Source organism: Monodon monoceros, unplaced genomic scaffold (genome assembly GCF_005190385.1).
Source record: "Monodon monoceros isolate NGI ecotype Baffin Bay Population unplaced genomic scaffold, NGI_Narwhal_1 Super_Scaffold_21, whole genome shotgun sequence".
Taxonomy (NCBI): domain Eukaryota; kingdom Metazoa; phylum Chordata; class Mammalia; order Artiodactyla; family Monodontidae; genus Monodon; species Monodon monoceros.
Genome location: NW_021703778.1, coordinates 68,583,107 through 68,603,370, shown reverse-complemented (window position 1 = coordinate 68,603,370; position 20,264 = coordinate 68,583,107). Strand labels below are relative to the sequence as shown.

The following is a 20,264-nucleotide window of genomic DNA, read 5'->3' as shown; positions in this document are numbered from 1 at the left end:
TTTTTTTGCGATACGCAGGCCTCTCACTGTTGTGGCCTCTCCCGTTGCGGAGCACAGGCTCCGGACGCGCAGGCTCAGCGGCCATGGCTCACGGGCCCAGCCGCTCTGCGGCATGTGGGATCTTCCCAGACTGGGGCACGAACCCGTGTCCCCTGCATCAGCAGGCGGGCTCTCAACCACTGCGCCACCAGGGAAGCCCCAATATAAGGTCTTATTACAACTACTTTGGAACACTGTTTAGCATTATGTACCAAAGTTGGGTATACATTGACCCTGTATCCTAGCACTTATATTTGTAGGTATTTTTGGCAAATGCATGCATTTGTGCATCAAAAAACATGTACAATAATTTACACATGACTTTGTAATTATTTATAATACCCTAACATTGGAAACAAGCCAAATGCCTATTAACAATGGAATGGATACATAAGATTATGATATTCTCAAAATGAAAAACTATACAGAAATGAAAATGAACAAACTGCTACACATACGAGTATGACTGAATCTCAAAAACATATTGTACAGTGAAAAAAACTGGACCATACACATACTGTAAGAATCCTTCCACGTTCCCTTTCTATATATAAAGTTCAGAAACAGACAAAACTAGTTCAAGATAGTGGTTCTTTTGGGGAAGGTTGAAGGGGGATTGGGGACTTCCAGTTACTGATACTGTTCTATTTCTTGACCTGAGAGGTATTTGTAATGGTGGTATTGTGTTTACTTTCCTAGAGTTGTACTTATCTATATGTATATGTTAATTAAAAAGTAAAAACAAACAAAAAACCCCCAAACAGACTTGTGTATGGATTAGCTTGGGGAGCATGGCTCAGTGACCCCCCTAAAGTTGTATGTAAAGTTCTATCTGAATATCTGTATGTGTATTTTAAGGGAGAGAAGACCCATAGCATTAATCAGATTCTCAATGAGGTTCATTACCCCAGAAAAGTTAGAACCCACATCACCAAAGCCTGCATATTCAGAAAAATCATTGTTAAACATATTATTATGGAAAGGTTAATAAGAGATAAATCCTTGTGTCTGTGATCTGGTCCTCTATGTTTTGGATCCCATCCTCTCATACTTTCTCAAGGCTTTTACAGTTATCTTTCTTTTCTTCATCCTCATTTTCCATCTCTGCTGGATGATTGCCCTTGGCATACCCCCCCTTTAATTTTGTTTATTTATTTTAAAAAGTCCTCTGTTGATTCCATGTCTTCTCAAGTTACCACTCCATCTCCCTGCTCCCCTCTACATCGAAACTTCTGCAAAGGGTTATGTATACTTCCTCACCCCCCATTCTCTCCTCAGCTCATTCCAGTTGGGCTTTCTTCTTACTAACACTTCACTGAAATGGGTCTTCTCTAGGTCACAGTGATTTGAGTTTTGCTGAAACCAGTGGCTAAATAGCTCTTTTTGGGAGCAAGTGGGATGAGGGCTCCTCAAGTATAGAGAATTGATTTAATCATATTTCTGATTTCATGGTTTACTTTCGTCATTGGCCTGTGTGGGGGCCTGCTTTAATTTTATTTTATCTTCTTTTACCCTCCATCTTCACTCCCATTCCCTTTCCCCCATAGATATCTACTTTAATATGTTTACTTAGCATGTCATCCTGGATATATTTTTCGAAACTATAGTGCTGTTTTAGGTATGTATTTTTAATTTATATAAATGATATTTTGCTTTAGATTCCTTTTTGTTTTATACTATTTTAATTCAACACTACATTTAAAAAAATTATCTATGTTGCTATGTTTACATCTATTATCGTTGCTTCTGACTGTTACATGATATTCAAATCACGGCATCTGCCACATTTTAAAATGATTCCTTTACTTATGGACACCTTGATTTGTCTATTCATTCATTCAACAAATTGACCACATACTATTCTTCAGGCACTGTTCTAGGTGCTGGTTATATAGCAGTGACTAAAATGGAAAAATTCCTACCCTTTTTGAACTTCCTAATCTTGAGGAAAGAGAGAGAGATAATAAATGAAATGAATATGTATACTATGTAGCATGTTGGATAGTGAAAAGTAATAAGGTGGGAAAATTAAAACAAGGAAAGAGCAAATATGAAGTATTGGGTGTGGGAAATTGTTGAAATTTTAAAATAGGGTGGTCATGGAAAGCCTCACGGAGAAGGTGACTTTTTAGAAGGAAGGACCTGAAGATGCAGCCGCCTCAGCTGGCATCCGAGAAGGCTATTCCAGGCAGAGAGAGCAGCAAGGATAAAAAGGCCCTGAGGCTGGAACATGCCTGGTTCGTTCAAGGATCAGTAAGAAGACTGGCATGTTACCTCCAAGAGTGCTTTCTAAGAGTTTTTTAAGTATGTCTCTTACTATTATATTAAGACTTATTCCTGCCATCTTATTCTGTGTTTTCTATTTACACTAATTTTTTTTTCCTTTCTTTCTCTTTTCCAATTTCTGAGGATAAATAATTTTTTGTGCCAGTTTGAAAATTATGTATTCTGTTTTTATTCTTCTACTGGTTACCCTTTACTTAGATTCTTATTTATATTTATAAATTTTTAAGCTTATTGATTATATATATCTTCCTCCTGAATAAAGCATGTATCTTAGTAGGCTCTCCCTCCTCTCTGCCCTTACAATGTTAGCATTCTCTAGTCTTTTAATACTCAGGATTATTATAGGTATACTATAGTTTTTTTTCCTCTTCTTCTTTTTCCTTCTTCATTCCCTCCCCCCACTTCCATTGTTTAATTAGCAATAGTGAACCTTTAAGTTATTTACGCACCCTTTCTTGCCATATCTTATCGAGTCCCCTAGATTTATAACCTTTAGACCAATAGTTTGAGTTTTTATTTGTTTGTTTAGCTGCTTTCTTGGCAAGCCATCTGAGTACTTATATTCCTAAGAATATCTTTATTTCATCCTTGTATTTAAATAATAGTTTAGCCATGTATTAAACTTCATTTTTTACAACATTTGAAAATATTACTCCATTATCTTACTAATTGGAAGTCTGGAGTCAGATTTTTTTTTTGGTAGGTGAACTACTTTTTCTTTCTGGGAATTTTTAGAATTTTTTATTTGAGATGTTCTAAGACTTCCTTATAAGGTGTCTAGGTATTTTTTTCTTATCTGTTATACCAAACTGACATCTTATATCTTTAATTCTTGGAAATTATTGGTCATTATTTCTCAAGTATTTCCTCATCTCTGTTTTTTTCTCACATTCTGAAAGCCCTATTATTTAGATATTGGCTCTGTTTTTCCTAGCCTCCATATGTGTTCAGAACTAATTCTTTCAGTTTTTTTCCTTTTAAATACACTTTATTTTTTAGAGCGGTTTTAGATTCATAGCAAAATTGAGCAGAAACTACAGAGAGTTTCCATATACTGCTGCCACCACACAAACGCAGTTTCCTCCACTGTCAACATCCCACACCAGAGTGGTACATTTGTTATAATCCATGAACCTACACTGACACATCATTATCACCAAAGTCCATAGTTTATGTTAGGGTTCCTTCTTTGTGTTGTACATTCTGTGGTTTTTGACAAATGTATAACATATTGTAGTATAACATATTGTAGTATTGTAGCCATTTGTAGTATCAGAATAGTTTCACTGCCTTAAAAATCCTCTGTGCTTATTAGGCTATTTATCCCTTCTTCCTAACTTGCTGGCAGCTGCTGATCTTTTTACTGTTTTCATAGTTTTGTCTTTTCCAGGATGTCATATACTTGAAATTATATAGTATAAAGCCTTTTTAGATTGGCTTTTTTCACTTGGTAATATGCATGTAAAGTTCTTCCATGTCTTTTCATGGCTTGATAGCTCATTTCATCATAGAACTGAATAATATTCCATTGTCTGGATGTACCACAGTTAATTTATCCATTCACCTACTGAAGAACATTTTAGTTCCGTTCAAGTGTGGCAGTTATGAATAAAGCTGTTGTAAACATCGTGTGCAGGTTTTTGTGTGGACGTGTTTCCAACTCATTTGGGTAAATACTGGGAAGCGTGATTGATGGGTCATATGGTAAGAGTATGCTTAGTTTTGCAAGAAACTGCCAAACTGTCTCCCACAGTGACTATATGATTCATCTTGCATTCCCACCAGCAATGAGTGAGAGTTCCTGCCACCCCAGATACTTGCCATTATTTGGTGTTGTCAGTGTCCTGGATTTGGGCCATTCTAATAGGAGTGTGATGATTTCTCATTGTTATTTTACTTTGCATTTCCCTAATGATATATGATGTGGAGCATCTTTTCATATGTTTACTTGCCATCTGTATATCTTCTTTAGTGAGGTATCTGTTCAGGTCTTTTGCCCATTTTTTAATTGGGTGGTTAATTTTCTTATTGTCAATTTTCAAGTGTTCTTTATATATTTTGGATAACAGTCCTATATCAGATACATCTTTTGCAAATATTTCCTTTGTCTGTGGGTTGTCTTATTCTTTTAAGCCTCCATATTTTTTTTTTTTTTTTTTTTTTTTGCGGTACGCGGGCCTCTCTCACCGTTGGGGCCTCTCCCGTTGCGGAGCACAGGCTCTGGACGCGCAGGCTCAGCGGCCACGGCTCACGGGTCCAGCCGCTCCGCGGCATATGGGATCCTCCCGGACCAGGGCACGAACCCGTGTCCCCTGCATCGGCAGGCGGACTCTCAACCACTGCGCCACCAGGGAAGCCCAAGCCTCCATATTTTTAAACTTTTATAATATATATTTTCAATTGCTTTATACCTTCTTAATATCTCTGATCATCTACTCATTGATTTTATTTTCAACTATACTCATTTTTTCCCTCATATCAAATATAATATTCAACTGTATTTATATTCATTTTGTTATTTAACCTATCTGACTTAGAATTTCAATTATTTTATTTTTAATACCCAGTATCTGTAGTTGGTTCTTCATTGTTCCTTATTATTTTCCTAATATCCTACTTTAGTTTCCTGAAGATGTTTGTCCTGCTTATTTAAGAAATATGTTTGGTCTGGACCAAAAATTCTGTTTCCTCTGCGATAGGTTGTTCTGTTCTTGGCCTTTTTTTTTCTTTAACCCCTCTTTTGTATTCATGCAGTGTTTATTCTTTTCTGGAGCCCATATTCACTTGAGACTGTCAACTACCTTGACTGATAATATGTACAGGCAAAGTCCCAGGTTCAAATTTATGCCTTTCCTGCTGAATTTATAATAGAGTATAAGTATGTGTGTGGGCAGAGAAGTAGGTTTAGGTCTAAAGGTGGAGATATGCCAGAGAAGTAGTTCTGGTTTGGCTATTAGATGTGCAGGTAGAGATATCATGCAGGCATTTTTTTTTTTTTTTTTTTGCGGTACGCGGGCCTCTTACTGTTGTGGCCTCTCCCGTTGCGGAGCACAGGCTCCGGATGCGCAGGCTCGGCGGCCATGGCTCACGGGCCCAGCCGCTCCGCGGCATGTGGGATCTTCCCAGACTGGGGCACGAACCCATGTCCCCTGCATCGGCAGGCGGACTCTCAACCACTGCGCCACCAGGGAAGCCCTATGCAGGCATTTTGGATCTCAGTAGAGAGTCATGGTTGGTGATATAAATTTGAAAGTGAGCAGCAGTTAGTGGAACTAAAAATTTTCCTGGGAATAAGAAGAAAGAGAAGGTCCTGAAGTTTGGTTTGATTGCTGAAAGAAGGTTAAGGGAGTTTAAAGAATAGAAGTGTATCTAGGGCTGGTCCTGGCCATCAGAATGTTTAGAAGGAGCAATGTGTCATCTAGCCTCACCAACCTGATCTGCTTTATCTTTGTCAAATCTGGGTCATTGATTCAGCCTTCTGTGGAATAGTCTACATGGTATGTAGTAGCAAGAGACCTGGGATAAGGAGTTTTAGGCCCTACTCTGCTAGTGATGAACTGTGCTATTTTGGGCAAGTCCTATTTACCTTTCTACCTTTTTTACTCTAAAACTTCTATGAATCTTTAAGGAGGTATGGTTATAAATAATCTAGACCAACAGTTTGACTAAAAAATATATGTATGTTCTTGAGATGTTTCACCAAAATAGAATTAGTTAATAAGAGTACAATTAGGGCTTCCCTGGTGGCGCAGTGGTTGAGAGTCCACCTGCCGATGCAGGGGACACGGGTTCGTGCCCCGGTCCGGGAAGATCCCACATGCCGCAGAGCGGCTAGGCCTGTGAGCCATGGCCGCTGAGCCTGCGCGCCATGGCCGCTGAGCCTGCGCGTCCGGAGCCTGTGCTCTGCAACGGGAGAGGCCACAACAGTGAGAGGCCCGCGTACCGAAGAAAAAAAAAGAGTACAATTAGTTTTAAGTACTGATGGATTACTTTTCAGAAAAAGTTTTCTAATTCATGGTGCCATTAGCAATTTTTTTGTCAAGTATTTATTTATTTATTTGGGCTGCACCAGGTCTTAGTTGCGGCATGTGGGATCTTCATTGCGGCATGCAGAATTCTTAGTTGCAGCATGCAGACTCTCAGTTGTGGCATGCATGTGGGCTCTAGTTCCCTGACCAGGGATCAAATTCGGGCCCCCTGCACTGGAAGCATAGAGTCTTACCCACTGCACCACCAGGGAGGTCCCAACAATTTTTTAAAATGTTTTATTTATTTATTTGGCTGTGCCAGGTCTTAGTTGCAGCACGTGAGATCTTTAGTTGGGGCACACGGGAACTTTTAGTTACAGCATGCGGGATCTTTTAGTTGCAGCATGAAGGCTCTTAGTTGCAGCATGCGGGATCTAGTTCCCTGACTACCCGGGCCCCCTGCTTTGGGAGCAAGGAGTCTTAATCACTGGACCACCAGGAAAGTCCCCCACTGACAGTTTTTAAGTGTGCTTATTTCTTGACAGCACTACAGCATTGGGTTTAATGTTTTTTTTCATATTCGTTAATTTACTGGACATGATGTAAAACCTTGAAGTTTAATTTCTGTAATTATTTGCAAGCCTATCAATTTTTCCAAGTATTTGGGTTTTCTTGTGTACGAACTATTTGTTTGTAGTCTTTGATCATCTAGTAAATCCTACAGATTAAAAAATTGTATCAGTCATTATTAAGTGGGAGAATAACAGATGTCTCAAAGTTGTTTTCAAGTATTAATTCTCAAAGTTCTTTTCAGGTGCTTATTAACAAATAAATATGTTACTTGTTACAGTTTGTGGGGAAAAGTGGATTTTAAGCCTTTAAAAGGCTTAAAGTACTATATTTAAATAGGTGGTGAAATGAAATAGTTAAGAAAGTGAGATGTTCAACATTAACCAAATGAGAGAACTATAAATCTTGATATCTACTTTTCAAGAAAGGTGATATTTTTAATCAATGAATCTCATTTGTATTATATGTTAATATAACTGAATTTTAGATTACTTGTCTTCTGAAAATGTATTTTTAATCACCCCAGTGAGTATTATTTCAAGTAACCGTGAAATGGAGAAGAAAAAACAGATATTTTATGTTTAAGAGAAGCTTTTGGGAACATCCCATTGGTGGCAGCAATTCATTTTAGATACCAGCTAACAAATGTTTATGATGATTCAGGGGACTTCCCTGGTGGTCCATTGGTTAAGAATCCACCTTCCAATGAAGGGGACGTGGGTTCAATCCCTGGTCAGGGAACTAGGATCCCACATGCCATGGGGCAACTGAGCCCACACACTCTGGAGCCTGAGTGCCACAACTAGAGGGCCTGCGCACCGCAACTGCTGAGCCTGTGCACTCTGGAGCCCGTGCGCCACAACTAGAGAGAAACCTGCATGCTGCAACAAAGGTCCTACATGCCACAACTAAGACCCAACGCAGCCAAATAAATAAATAAATAAAAATAAATACTAAAAGAAAAGTTAACTCCTATCAACACATTAAAAAATGTTTATGATAATTCAAAGAGGAGGCAAGAACTTTGCGATGTGGGAGTGGTATTCATTTGGGAAATTAAGTTAAAAAAAAAAAAAAGATGGTGCAAGAGACAAAATTTAAAACCAGACTTCCCTCTCATTCTAGACTGGTAAGCATCATATATTTGCATTTCATATATAGTATTGAATATGAACAGATTTTCAGTATGAGACTGGTAGTTGTTTATAGGGAATTGTTTATAGGAATGATAAATCTAATAGTTTCTTTATTTAAAAAGAACATAAATAGCATTAAAAATTCTCCAGGGCTTCCCTGGTGACACAGTGGTTAAGAATCTGCCTGCCAATGCAGGGGACACAGGTTCGAGCCCTGGTTTGGGAAGATCCCACATGCCGTGGAGCAACTAACCCAGTGTGCCACAACTACTAAGCCTGCGCTCTAGAGCCTGTGAGCCACAACTGCTGAGCCCGCAAGCCACAACTGCTGAAGCCTGCATGCCTAGAGCCCATGCTCCACAACAAGAGAAGCCACCGCAAAGAGAAGCCCACACACCGCAACAAAGAGTAGCCCCCATTCGCCACAGCTAGAGAAAACCCTCGTGCAGCAATGAAGACCTAACGCAGCCTAAAATAAATAAATTAATTAAAAAAAATTCTCTGGATACAATTTCCCCATACCTCTCTAACCATTTCTCACTTTTCTCCATCCCATTTCTGCACTATTTTTTTACTCATCTTTTTTTATTACTTTTCTTGCCATATCTCTTTGTTCAACTTCTTTCATTTTCTGTTTTACTCTTTTCTCTGATTTTTAGTCATTCATTCTTTTTCTTACCTGCCAATTGCCCCACTCTCTTCAGCCAGTTTAACTTCTCCCACTTACCTGTTAACTTTTTTTGTCCATCAAAGCCCACATTCACGAATTAACACACAGGGCTCCCTAAGGACTTACTTTCTTCTCTTTCATTCTTGAATTGAAGTATGGTATAGAAGAACTCCAAATTAAAAGCTATGAGAGTTGAGTCATAAATTGATGTATTTGGTCTTAGGCAAGCTGTTTAATGTTTATGCCTCAATTTCTTCATTTATAAAAAGGATTGAAACTAAATCTCCAAGGAGCCTCCTAGCTCTACAATCGTATGATTCTGTGGTGTCTTAACTTTCACATGTTTTTCCTACTGTGCTGACCTCATTTATTTAATAAATATTTATACACCTACCATGTATTTATAACGCCTATAATTTATGTGAGGAATCAAAAGAAATAAAAGACAGGGTTCCTGCCTTTGAATTGTTTATAGTCTGTCTGGAGAGACAATAGGTATCTGCATATTAACCTTCAGTTATTTCTAGTCTGTTCCTGTTCTTTCTACACCAGATCCATTTCTCAAGGGAATACCAGCTATTTTATTTTCTTTATTTTTTAAAATATCAGTTTTACAGGTTTGGTTTTGTTTTGTTTTTCCGGTGGCCACGCCTCACAGCATGTGGGCTCTTAGTTCCCTGACCAGGGATCAAACCTGCTCCCTCTGCATTGGAAGCTCAGAGTCTTAACCACTGGACCACTGGGGAAGTCCCTGCTACCTTAGTTCAAACCTAATTTCTGGAGGAGGGGCAGGTTTACCTCTGAACACAGTTAAAGACTCATTTTTATTTTCTTATACATGTAGGAATCCCCACTGTAGCTGTTCTGTAGCATTATTTTATGTTGTCCTCTTGATTCCAGTCTGGAATTTATTCATGATAGGAAAATTTATCTCAGAACCAGGGGGATTGATTTTTATTGTGATTTAGTAGATGATCACTCTCTGTCCCTATCTTTGCGTGCATACGTATGTCTGTGCATTTATGTTTGTATAATCAGATTCAAATGTAGTGTTCCAGATGGCTGAGTGAATGTGACCAACAAGTCTTTCCAAACGTATATGCTTTTTTCTCTGGTTCGTTTCTGCACCTGTGTTGTAAGGGGGTATTGCTTTTAGAGAGTTGTCTTTTCCTTTCATTGGCCCTATGTGCTCTCTGGTAAAAATATACCACTCCACAGAGATTAGGGACAGTGGGGGGAGGACAGGAGGGAAGTGGGCGTACTTATAAAAGGTCTACACTGGGACTTCCCTGGTGGTCCAGTGGTTAAGACTCTGCACTCCCAATACAGGGGGCCCCGGTTCGATTCCTGGTCAGGGAACTAGATCCTGCGTGCCACAACTAAAAAAGATCCCGCATGCCGCAATGAAGATCCTGCATGCGGCAGCAAAGATCCCGCATGCCACAACTAAGACCCGGCACAGCCAAATAAATAAATATTTTAAATAAATAATTAAATAAAAAATAAAAGGTCAGCACTAAGGATCCTTGTGATGGAACTGTTCTGTATCCTGACTTTGGTGATAAGTACATGTAGCAACACGTAATAAAATTGTATAGAACTAAGTACACACACACACAAACACATATACACAAATGAATACAAGTAAAATTGGGGAAAACAGAATAAGATAGGGGAATTGCATCAATGTCAATATCCCTACTGTGATTGTACTATAATTTTGCAAGATGTTACAATTGGGAGAAACTGGGTAAAAAGTATACCAGATCTCTATTATTTTTTTCAACTGAATATGAATCTACAATTATTTCAAAATAAAAAGTTCAATTAAAAATAATAGCAATTTAAAGGGGTCTGTGCTGAAAGATAATTTAACATATATAGCTGCAGGAAGCACATTGACATATCACTTTGAGGAGCATGACTTTCCATTTACATCAAAGGATGCTCTGCTAAATAGATTTTATGCATTTTTTATTGCAAGTTTTCTTATGCATGTATGGAAAGTGAAGCAGTAGCTGTGATGTGTTGTCTCCATTAACAGAAGAACTTTGTAAACACTTAAGTGATGCCAGTTTTATATCAGTCTCATCTTCTGTGTACTGGGAAATCAGTTAATTCTAATAATGGGTCAATTTTTTCATACAATTCATGGAATCAAAGTAGAGGTTTTGGAAGTTCATACTGTCAAAGAGGAAACATTGCATATTGTGAATGCTGCTGTAAATCTAAAACTTTCAACATTGAACAAAATACTTTTTTTTAAAATAAATTTATTTTATTTATTTATTTTTGGCTGTGTTGAGTCTTTGTTGCTGCACGCGGGCTTTCTCTAGTTGCGGTGGGCAGGAGCTACTCTTCATTGCAGTGCTCGGGCTTCTCACTGCGGTGGCTTTTCTTGTTGCGGAGCACGGGCTCTAGGCGCGCGGGCTTCAGTAGTTGTGGCTCGCAGGCTCAGTAGTTGTGGCTCGCAGGCTCTAGAGTGTAGGCTCAGCAGTTGTGGTGCATGGGCTTAGTTGCTCTGTGGCATGTGGGATCTTCCTGGACCGGGGCTTGAACCTGTGTCTCCTGCATTGGCAGGCAGATTCTTAACCACTGTGCCACCAGGGAAGCCCCATTGCTTTGTTTATTGAGTAACAAACAAATATTAAGTTTAGTGGAGCACAGAGTCATGGTCAAAAACAAAATGTTTGTACTATATTAAGAAACTCAATGTAGCAGAAAATTTATTTGGAATTGGTTATATACTACATTCACAATTCATGATTGCATCAAAACAAGCCTGATATTCTATCAATAAAATAGGAGCTGTAGTTTTCAAAATTTGCAAGTGTTTTTACATACATAGAGTATTTCAGCTAGAACATTTTTGTGATAATCTAACGGTGAATTTAAAAAATGTTTCAGCAGGTCAATATTTACATAGTTTCTTTGCTGCCTGTCAGCAATAAGATTTTAGAAATATTTGAAAAATATATGTACCACTCCATATTTACTGACTGAAAATACTCAGTGAATCTGAGGTGGAGTGGTATCCTAGTTTTTTGAACATATATATCTATTTTAACCATTTTTAGCAATCTAAAATGTAATAAGATTGTACTTACGTTACTTCTCATTCATTCTTTTCACCCTCCATTCCATTCTAAGACACTTTAATCAAATCTTGACTCAAATGATTTTGGCCTTTTCCCCACTCCTCTCCTACTTCCCAGACACACACCAAGCACCAACCAAGTTAGGTAAATCTGGTGTCTGCTGTTGTTGCTATTTCCCCATTATTAGTGGATATTCAGTATTGGATAAAGCTATGGTTTCTTCCTCTTGTGCTCGTGCTTATATTTTTCTTCTAGGAATGAGATACTATACATAATGCCTAAGAAATAGGCACGTTTTTCTTTCTCCTTGTTCCTGTACACATTTAGTCTTTTGTGCCCTTACTTATTTTTTTGTTTTCTCTCTTTGTCCCCCTTATTTGCTTTTTTTTTTTTTAAAGTATGTATCTATTCTGGACTGAAATGTGTTTTCTGGAGGAGCTGGTATATGAAAATTACTTGTTGACTCTTTAACCATATGAAAACAATATATGCAACCATTTTGTTTGAAAATTATCATTGTTAACAGGACTTTTAAGTATCCACAGGCATCTTAGGGGGAAATATTTGATTGGAATTAATTTAAGCTTAATTCTTATTCTTTTTAATACAGTATTTCTCAAACTCCAAGGCTTGCAGAATTCACAAATTGAGATCTGGCATCATTTTCAGAGAGAGACTTTCAGTAATGTGTAAGTAGTTTTTTTTTTTTCATTTCGATTTGTTTTTATTAGCTGTTTTCTGTATAAACATAGTGAAATGTTAATTTACTAGATCTCTTAATAAGAATTTGGCATATATTCACCAAGTAACGATTATGAGTAACAAGTGACACAAAATAACTTACTGAAAGGAGATGCTTTAAGTGTGCCCTGGATCAGTATTAACTGAACACCATTTATTAGAAACAGCATCTCCAAATATAAAGAATACTGGTTTAAGGGACTTGAGTTCTTGTCCAGGCTCTACCACTAACTAGCTGGGTCTCCTTAAGTAAGCCATCTTCTGTGCTTTAGTTTCTTTGGCTATAAAATAAAGGATAAGACTATCACTAAGGAAAAGATCCTTCCCCTTTAAAGGTCTATTATTCCTATCTTAATTTTTTTTAATATAAATTGTCAATCTTTCAAAAAGGAACCTTCAAATTACACAGCTGTGTTTTGATTTTTTTGTTGTTGGCTTTTGCTTGGGAATACATATTGAGAGAGGAAGTGGTTCCAGAGTAGACTAGAAGACAAATAAGTGCCCCCTTGCTTAAGAAATTTGCCCCACATAGTCCATCAATTTGGGTTACTAAAAACTTACTTTTAAAAAGTCAAGTTGGGAGATTTCCCTGGTGGTCCAGTAGTAAAGAATCCACCTTCCAATGCTGGGGATGCGGGTTCGATCCCTGGTCAGAGAACTAAGATCCCACATGCTGCGGGGCAATTAAGTCCATGTGCCACAACTACTGAGCTCACGTGTCTCAGCTAGAGAGCCCGCATGCCACAGACTACAGAACCCACACACTCTGAAACCCACGCACCACAACTACAGAGCCCACGCACCCTGGAGCCTGCGTGCCACAACTAGAGAAGAGAAAACCCACGCGCCACAACTAGAGAGAAGCCCGCACACTCCAATGAAGAGCCTGCACACCACAACGAAAGATCCTGCACGCCTCAGTGAAGATCCCTCATGTTGCAACTAAGACCCGATGCAGCCAAATAAATAAATAAGTAAATAAACCTTAAAAAAAAAAAAAACAGTTCACAATTCAAGTGAAAAAAAAAGCAAGGAGCATATTGTAGTAGATACAATATACAAAAAGAAAAAAAAAGTCAAGTTGGCTTGGGTGGGTTAAACCTTTTTTAAAAGAAAGCAAGCCTACTGTTAAATATGATATACAAATAAGATTTCTTTCCTTTCAAAATCTGCATAGAATACTGATGCTGAAGTAGTGCCAGTTTTCAAGGAGATGGGGAAAGGAACAACAAAGTAGGAGTCACTTCTCTGCATGGGGCTTTCAGGAGAAACTGGTAGAAAAACTTTGGGGGCTTCCCTGGTGGCACAGTGGTTAAGAATCTGCCTGTCAATGCAGGGGACATGGGTTCGAGCCCTGGCCTGGGAAGATCCCACATGCTGCGGAGCAACTAAGTCCGTGTGCCACAGCTACTGAGCCTGCTCTCTAGAGCCCATGAGCCACAACTACTGAGCCCACATGCCACAACTGCTGAAGCCTGTGCGCCTAGAGCCCGTGCTCTGCAACAAGAGAAACCACCTCAATAAGAAGCCACACACCGCAACGAAGAGTAGCCCCCGCTCTCTGCAACTAGAGAAAGCCTGCATGCAGCAACGAAGACCCAATGCAGCCAAAAATAAATAAATAAAATATGAATAAATTTATTTTTTTAAAAAAGAAAAACTTTGTGCAGGGTGAAGGCAGGCACTTGGGATCTGGAAGGGTGGTAGGAGAAAAGATGGCTAGAGGTGGAATAAAGGAATAGAAAGAGATGTGGAAAAATAAAACTAAACAAGAAACTCTGAAGGCAGAGGCTAGCTTTCATCAGTATCGTCACTGGCTCTTGGAATAGTGTCACATCTTAAAAAGTATTTATGAAAAATTCATGGAATGAATGAATCAATTACTTATTCAGTAAATTTCTAATTTCGCCCAAGGCCCTGATGGTTAGTTAGACTCAAATCATCTAGTTTTATCTGTGTTTACCCTACATTCAAAAACTATAGTATTTAAGGTAGTTGGGGTTCAGAAAATGGACTGAATTATAGAAAAAAGACATTGCATTTAGTATAATATACTTGAGGAAGGTTATAAAGTGAACTATTTATTCACTTAAATTTTTTTTAAGCACCTACCTACCATACTTTGGGTACTAGCTGGGAAAGGAAAAATGGGGTACTGATTATAGTGTATATTTCTATTTGATGGAATATTATGCAGTCATTTAGTATAATTATGAAGATTATAACAGTTTAGACTAATGCTTTTTAAATAAAATAAAAATATTTATATTCTATATTGTAACTGCATATAGAAGAAGAAGACTAGGAAACTTTGTTAAATATAAACCAGATTTATTATTGTGAATGGGATTATAGAATTTCTTTTTCTTTCTACTGTTCTGTACAATTCATAAAGTTTAAATGAAAATCCACATACATTTAAATTGTTTTGAAAAATAAGATGAACATATATTGACTAGAAAAAGGTAATAGTGTATCATCAAAGGGAAGGAGCAAAACTGTATTTGAAGGACAGTGGATAGATTACCTTGGTTGGAAGAAAAATGAGAGGTGAAGTTTAGAAAAAGATGGGAATGAAGGTCTCTAGCTTAGTTTTGATAATGTAAGAAAAGATGAGCTAGGTTAGGTTTTTAACTGTGGAATTACATTGTTTTTAAAAAAGAAAGAAAATTTCTTCTAGCTTATTTATTGAAGTGAACTGGAGTGAGGGGGAGTTGAACTGGTCCATTGTGTTATCAACCGTTTTCATGTATAATCTTGAGTTTATGACTATACTTTGCTCCTTTTACCATTTCAGTAATAGTATATAATTTTGCAAAATTTATGTTCAGATTCGTTTTTCATATATCTTTAAAATGTTATCCCTGATTTCCACTCTTGCCTTTTCTTGTCCTTAGAGTTAGCCTAGGTAGCAAATGCTTTACTACTTGACCTAATGGAGTGATAGAAGAAATAAAAAAGAATCTGAATTGATGGGGCAGAGATAGAAAGGGAGAAAAACAGGTCAGTCTCCCTTAGTTGCTGATTAGGTAAGAGCTTTCTTGTAATGATTTCTCAATTTCGCTCCCATGAACCTTTTAAGAATAGAGAGCACATCCTTTTTGTTTTCTAATCTCAAAGAAAACAGATGTAATTTGAAATGAAATACTAGCCAAGTAGGTATCTGAAATTTTAAGAAGATGTCTGTAAACATCTTATGAGCTAACTCCTTAAGTTATCTGTATCATGTTGAAAAAAGAGGAATTAAAAAAACAATAACTGCTTAATGATGCAGTATTATTACTTGAACTTTAGTAAAGTTGTTTCAGGGTTTTATACTATTGTGATTATTTCGAGAACTGTTGGCTCAAATATTTGTTTTGTGTGGCCCCCCCATTTCCAAAACGAATTTAAGGAAATTTACCTTCTAAAAGAAAGAAAAGAAAAGAAATTTACCTACTAATTGTTAAGGGTTTTTGCTCTGATGTACTACGCTAAAAGTCCAAGTTTTGTACATGACTATGAATGCTTTCCTCAGATGCTCTTTCCAAGTAATTTTTGTTGGCTCTTACCAACATAAGGCATTTTGTCTTAATATATGTTTAGTATTTTCCATGAGGATTGTAAATTTTACACTCCAATGGAAGTCTCTTGGTTTCTTGAAATTGTTAGGAAATACTATTCATTATTTATTTCTGTGTTAAAGATTTTCAGTATTATCTCTGCCTTGTAATTTGTAACAATGTCTTCCCCCTAGTTTCTAAACCTCAAACTTACTTTAAAAACAGTTGATTTAAAATAAAAAGTAGAGGTGCATTTTCAGTATTATAGACTCTTTCTGAGCGAATTAAAGAGCATTTAGATCTAGAAGTCACCTGGGATGTTGCCAGCTGTGCTCTTGACATTATATGCTTTGTCACCAGTGAGTGCCTTCAGATATTTTTGCCTACCTTCTTTACCACTCTCCACACCCGAATGAATAAATGGAAAACAACAATAACAGCAACAAGTTAAGGGAACTGGAGTAATACATAATTTACTATTCTGTCAATAAAAGTAAGAATATTTTATCACCACTTTAGAATTGATTGCTCTTATATGTATTGATGAAGAACTTTAACTTGTTCCCTTTTAGTAGTTATTTACTGTATTCAACTGCAAATCAGATCAAATGATAAAAATTTGTAAACCAGGAAGATGTAATAAAAACAATTTTCATACAGTTTTTTCCCAAATATCTGCTTATTCATATAATAGCTGTTTATTTCCAAAGGCTAAGGTAGTAGCTTTCAAAAGAACCTATTAAACATATATATGTTTTCATCATAGTACTATTTCTATTCTCTTTCCCTTCTTTCTGCATAGCAAGACATAAAACTTTATTGTATGTAATAGTAACTATACGCTTTAGTTTAAATAACACGAAGTTAGAGTCTAAGAAAAAGGAGAATATTTAAATCTCTTCATTATGATGAAAGGAAAGTGGTCTACTAAGGTAATTTTTAAGACTCGTGTCTATCAAGAGCTTATAATTTAAAATTTATGCACACATAAAAGCAAATAAACACTTATAGAAGCTGTAAGTGTATGTGTTGCTTTGACCCAATAATTCTACTTCAGTAAATTTATCCTGAAAAAAATAGGAGTTGTAACCAGAGGTTTATGTTCAAGGTTATTCATCTTAGCATTTAAAAACTATTAGCAAAATAAGTAGGTGTAATAAATGACCAACAATAAGGAAGTAGGTCAATAATGTTATGTCCATTAAAATACTGTGCAGCCATTGAAGAGTTATTTTCAAACACTATTTAATGAAGAAAATAAGTTAAATACAGAAGTGCTTTGTTTTCCTACTTTAAAAGAATGGACAGATGGTCAGCTGTTTTTTTGTGAAACACCTGTAATAGACCGTCAGCTGAGAGTGACTATCAGTGTTTAACAGTTTTCCAGGAGAACAGGTTATTACTTTCCTTTACTGTCAGTCTGGGACAGTAGGGATTTCTGAAAAGTTTAAGCCGTTCGTTTTGTGCAGAAATCTTATGTGTAAGGGAATTGCTACATAGGAGCCATATATACCTAAATAAAACAAGGAGGAACATTCGATCCTTTTTTAGGTGTGTTTTCTAAGCAAAGAGTGAGAATGTAGAGTATATTTAAGCAATGGATACAAATTCCAAAAAATGTGGCATGAATTCTGAAAACTCATGACATTAGCCATATAGAAAATTAAATGAATTTTGGGATTATGATGAAAGTGGTGATAATTATATTATAAACAAGTATATTACGTAAGAATTTCTTTGCCTCTAGGTATTTTATAGTCTACAAAAGAAGGCTGTTTACTTTAAATAGCATTTTATAAAGCATGTTCTGAGGGCTTTTTCTAGTTTTTAAGTGGGAAAATAGGGTTTGTTGTTCAAATAGACTGGGGAAATCCTGGATTAAGGGAAGTTAATCAGGTACCTTTATCAAAAGATTTCCAAGGCTTTAATTTTTTTAATATATATTATAAATATACAGTACAATATTTGTCCATAAAATCCTTTCTTTGAATTTTTTGGAACTAAGTCTAACATGAGACACATGTTTGGAAATTTCTGTTTTAGGTTAAACTTTTTTTCCTATAATTCTTATATAAGTAATGACAGTACTGTGGCAGGGGCTGGGGGTGGGAATGTCTTCTCCTAGTTCAAGAAACAAATAAGGTTTAAGTGATACTAGACAACTGAAGGAGATTTTGCTATTAAAGTGTTTGCAAATACACGATGAATTCCACTTTGTGTATTTTTTCTTTGTATTTGTTATAAGCATGCATTACCATTATAATCGTTGCCCTACTTTTATTATTTGTTTTGAAATAAAAGTTTTGTAAGATACAAAACTTCTGTTTTTTGTATCTTTTGAAACTCATTCAGGGTGGATTTTTCTTTGTGTGTTTTATAATTTTAGAATAGGAGGTCATCTTCAACAGGGCTTTATCTGTGGAAAACCTGTGTTGAGGGTACCCTCTAGAACTTTTGCATTTGCTTCCCCAGGGCTATCACTAGCCTGGGAACACAGTTATCATTAATGTCTCAGTTTGGAGCATCCTGGGACCATGCAGATGGCTTAAGATCAAACCTCAGATCCAAGTGTGAGTAGGCCTATTGTTATACATTCTCAGAAGAGACTTTTTACTCCCCCCAAAGTAGGACTCAGATTGAGGCAAACTTTATTATCTCCCTGTACCAGTGGATGGATTTTTAAAATCCACTCCTTAACTGGGGATGTAGTTCTTTGAGGCTCTTGGTTTTATACAGATGTCTCAGTTCTAATCCCCTATCTTATGTTGTCCCAAAGCATTGTCTCCTTTCCCTGTAATACCTTTTAAAAATACACGCCCCTTGATTACTGAGGAGATCAGCCAAATTCTCCCACCCAGTATGAGCTTATACACTGCGTTCTGGCATTTTGGTTTCCTCAGTGTTTTGGGGCCCTGGGAATTTCCCCTTACATTTTTACAAGTTAGTCTATGCATTTAAAAGAATGTGTGTTTTTTTGTTGTCTACTTAGGTAATCTAGGCTTCCATATTGCCAAAAATGGAAATTTATGCATTAATTTTATAATAAAAAAATAATGCTAAATATAGTCCTGTTTTTTAAAAAAAGCATACTTTTAACATATGAAAGTGAAATGTGTAATACTAGCGTGTTTAATCAGGGAGGTAGTGCACTTTTTTTAGTTTTTTGTTCTTATTTGTACACAAACCACTTATATTTATTTGACTTATTATAGGAGAATATTTATTTGACTTATTACAGGAGAATACTATCTTTTACTTTTCTTTCAGATGTAACCTTCTGTAATGGAAGATGATTGAAGATAAGGGGCCTCGTGTTGCTGACTACTTTGTTGTAGCGGGATTAACTGATGTTTCAAAGCCTCTTGAAGAAGAAATTCACTTCAATGATGCTTGTCATAAAGTAGCTAAACCAAAAGAACCTATCACAGATGTTTCAGTTATTATTAAATCTCTTGGGGAGGAAGTGCCATGGGATTACACGTGTATTGATGTTACCCCAACTGGACTGTCAGCTGATCTCAATAATGGAAGTCTTGTGGGGCCGCAGATTTTCCTTTGCTATAGAAGAGGAAGAGATAAGCCTCCACTTACAGATCTGGGGTAAGTAATTTTTAAAAAGAATTATTGATCCAAATAATACACCTTATAGATTTTGAAGTTAACTGTTCAATTTGTTTATTAATAGATACATGGCTGCTTTAGAAAAATAGACACAAGAATCCTGTATTCTTTTCCTGTGTTCCTTATATCTTTTCAGTGTCTCTTCATTCTACAGGTTCTAGCATTTTTGTCTGAGTTTCTTTCTATTAAAGATAGGAGATGGACTTCCCTGGCGGTCCAGTGGTTAAGACTTCGCCTTCTAATGCAGGGGGTGCGGGTTCGATCCCTGGTCAGGGAGCCAAGATCCTACATGCTTCGCGGCCAAAAAAACAAAATATAAAACAGAAGCAATATTGTAACAAATTCAATAAAGACTTTAAAAATGGTCCACATCAAAAAAATCTTTAAAAAAAAAAGGGCTTCCCTGGTGGTGCAGTGGTTGAGAGTCCGCCTGCCGATGCAGGGGGCACGGGTTCGTGCCCCGGTCCGGGAAGATCCCACATGCCGCGGAGCGGCTGGGCCCGGGAGCCATGGCCGCTGAGCCTGTGCGTCCGGAGCCTGTGCTCTGCAACAGGAGAGGCCACAACAGTGAGAGGCCCGCGTACCGCAAAAAA

General features: G+C 37.1%; 1 protein-coding gene across 4 annotated transcripts in view; it reads left to right on the top strand.

Moving 5' to 3' along the window:
- DENND4A (DENN domain containing 4A) overlaps nucleotides 1–20,264 on the top strand; it is a 130,318-nt gene that overhangs the window by 17,108 nt on the left and 92,946 nt on the right. For 3 of the 4 annotated variants that reach the window (XM_029236846.1, XM_029236845.1, XM_029236843.1), the window contains exons 2-3: nucleotides 12,378–12,456; nucleotides 19,318–19,650. In XM_029236846.1, coding sequence (XP_029092679.1) covers nucleotides 19,340–19,650 — 311 coding nt within the window. In that variant the 5' untranslated portion in view covers nucleotides 12,378–12,456; nucleotides 19,318–19,339. Of the gene's footprint in view, nucleotides 1–12,377; nucleotides 12,457–15,371; nucleotides 15,512–19,317; nucleotides 19,651–20,264 lie in introns of those variants that run through there. The other variant, XM_029236844.1, reaches the window with a different exon arrangement.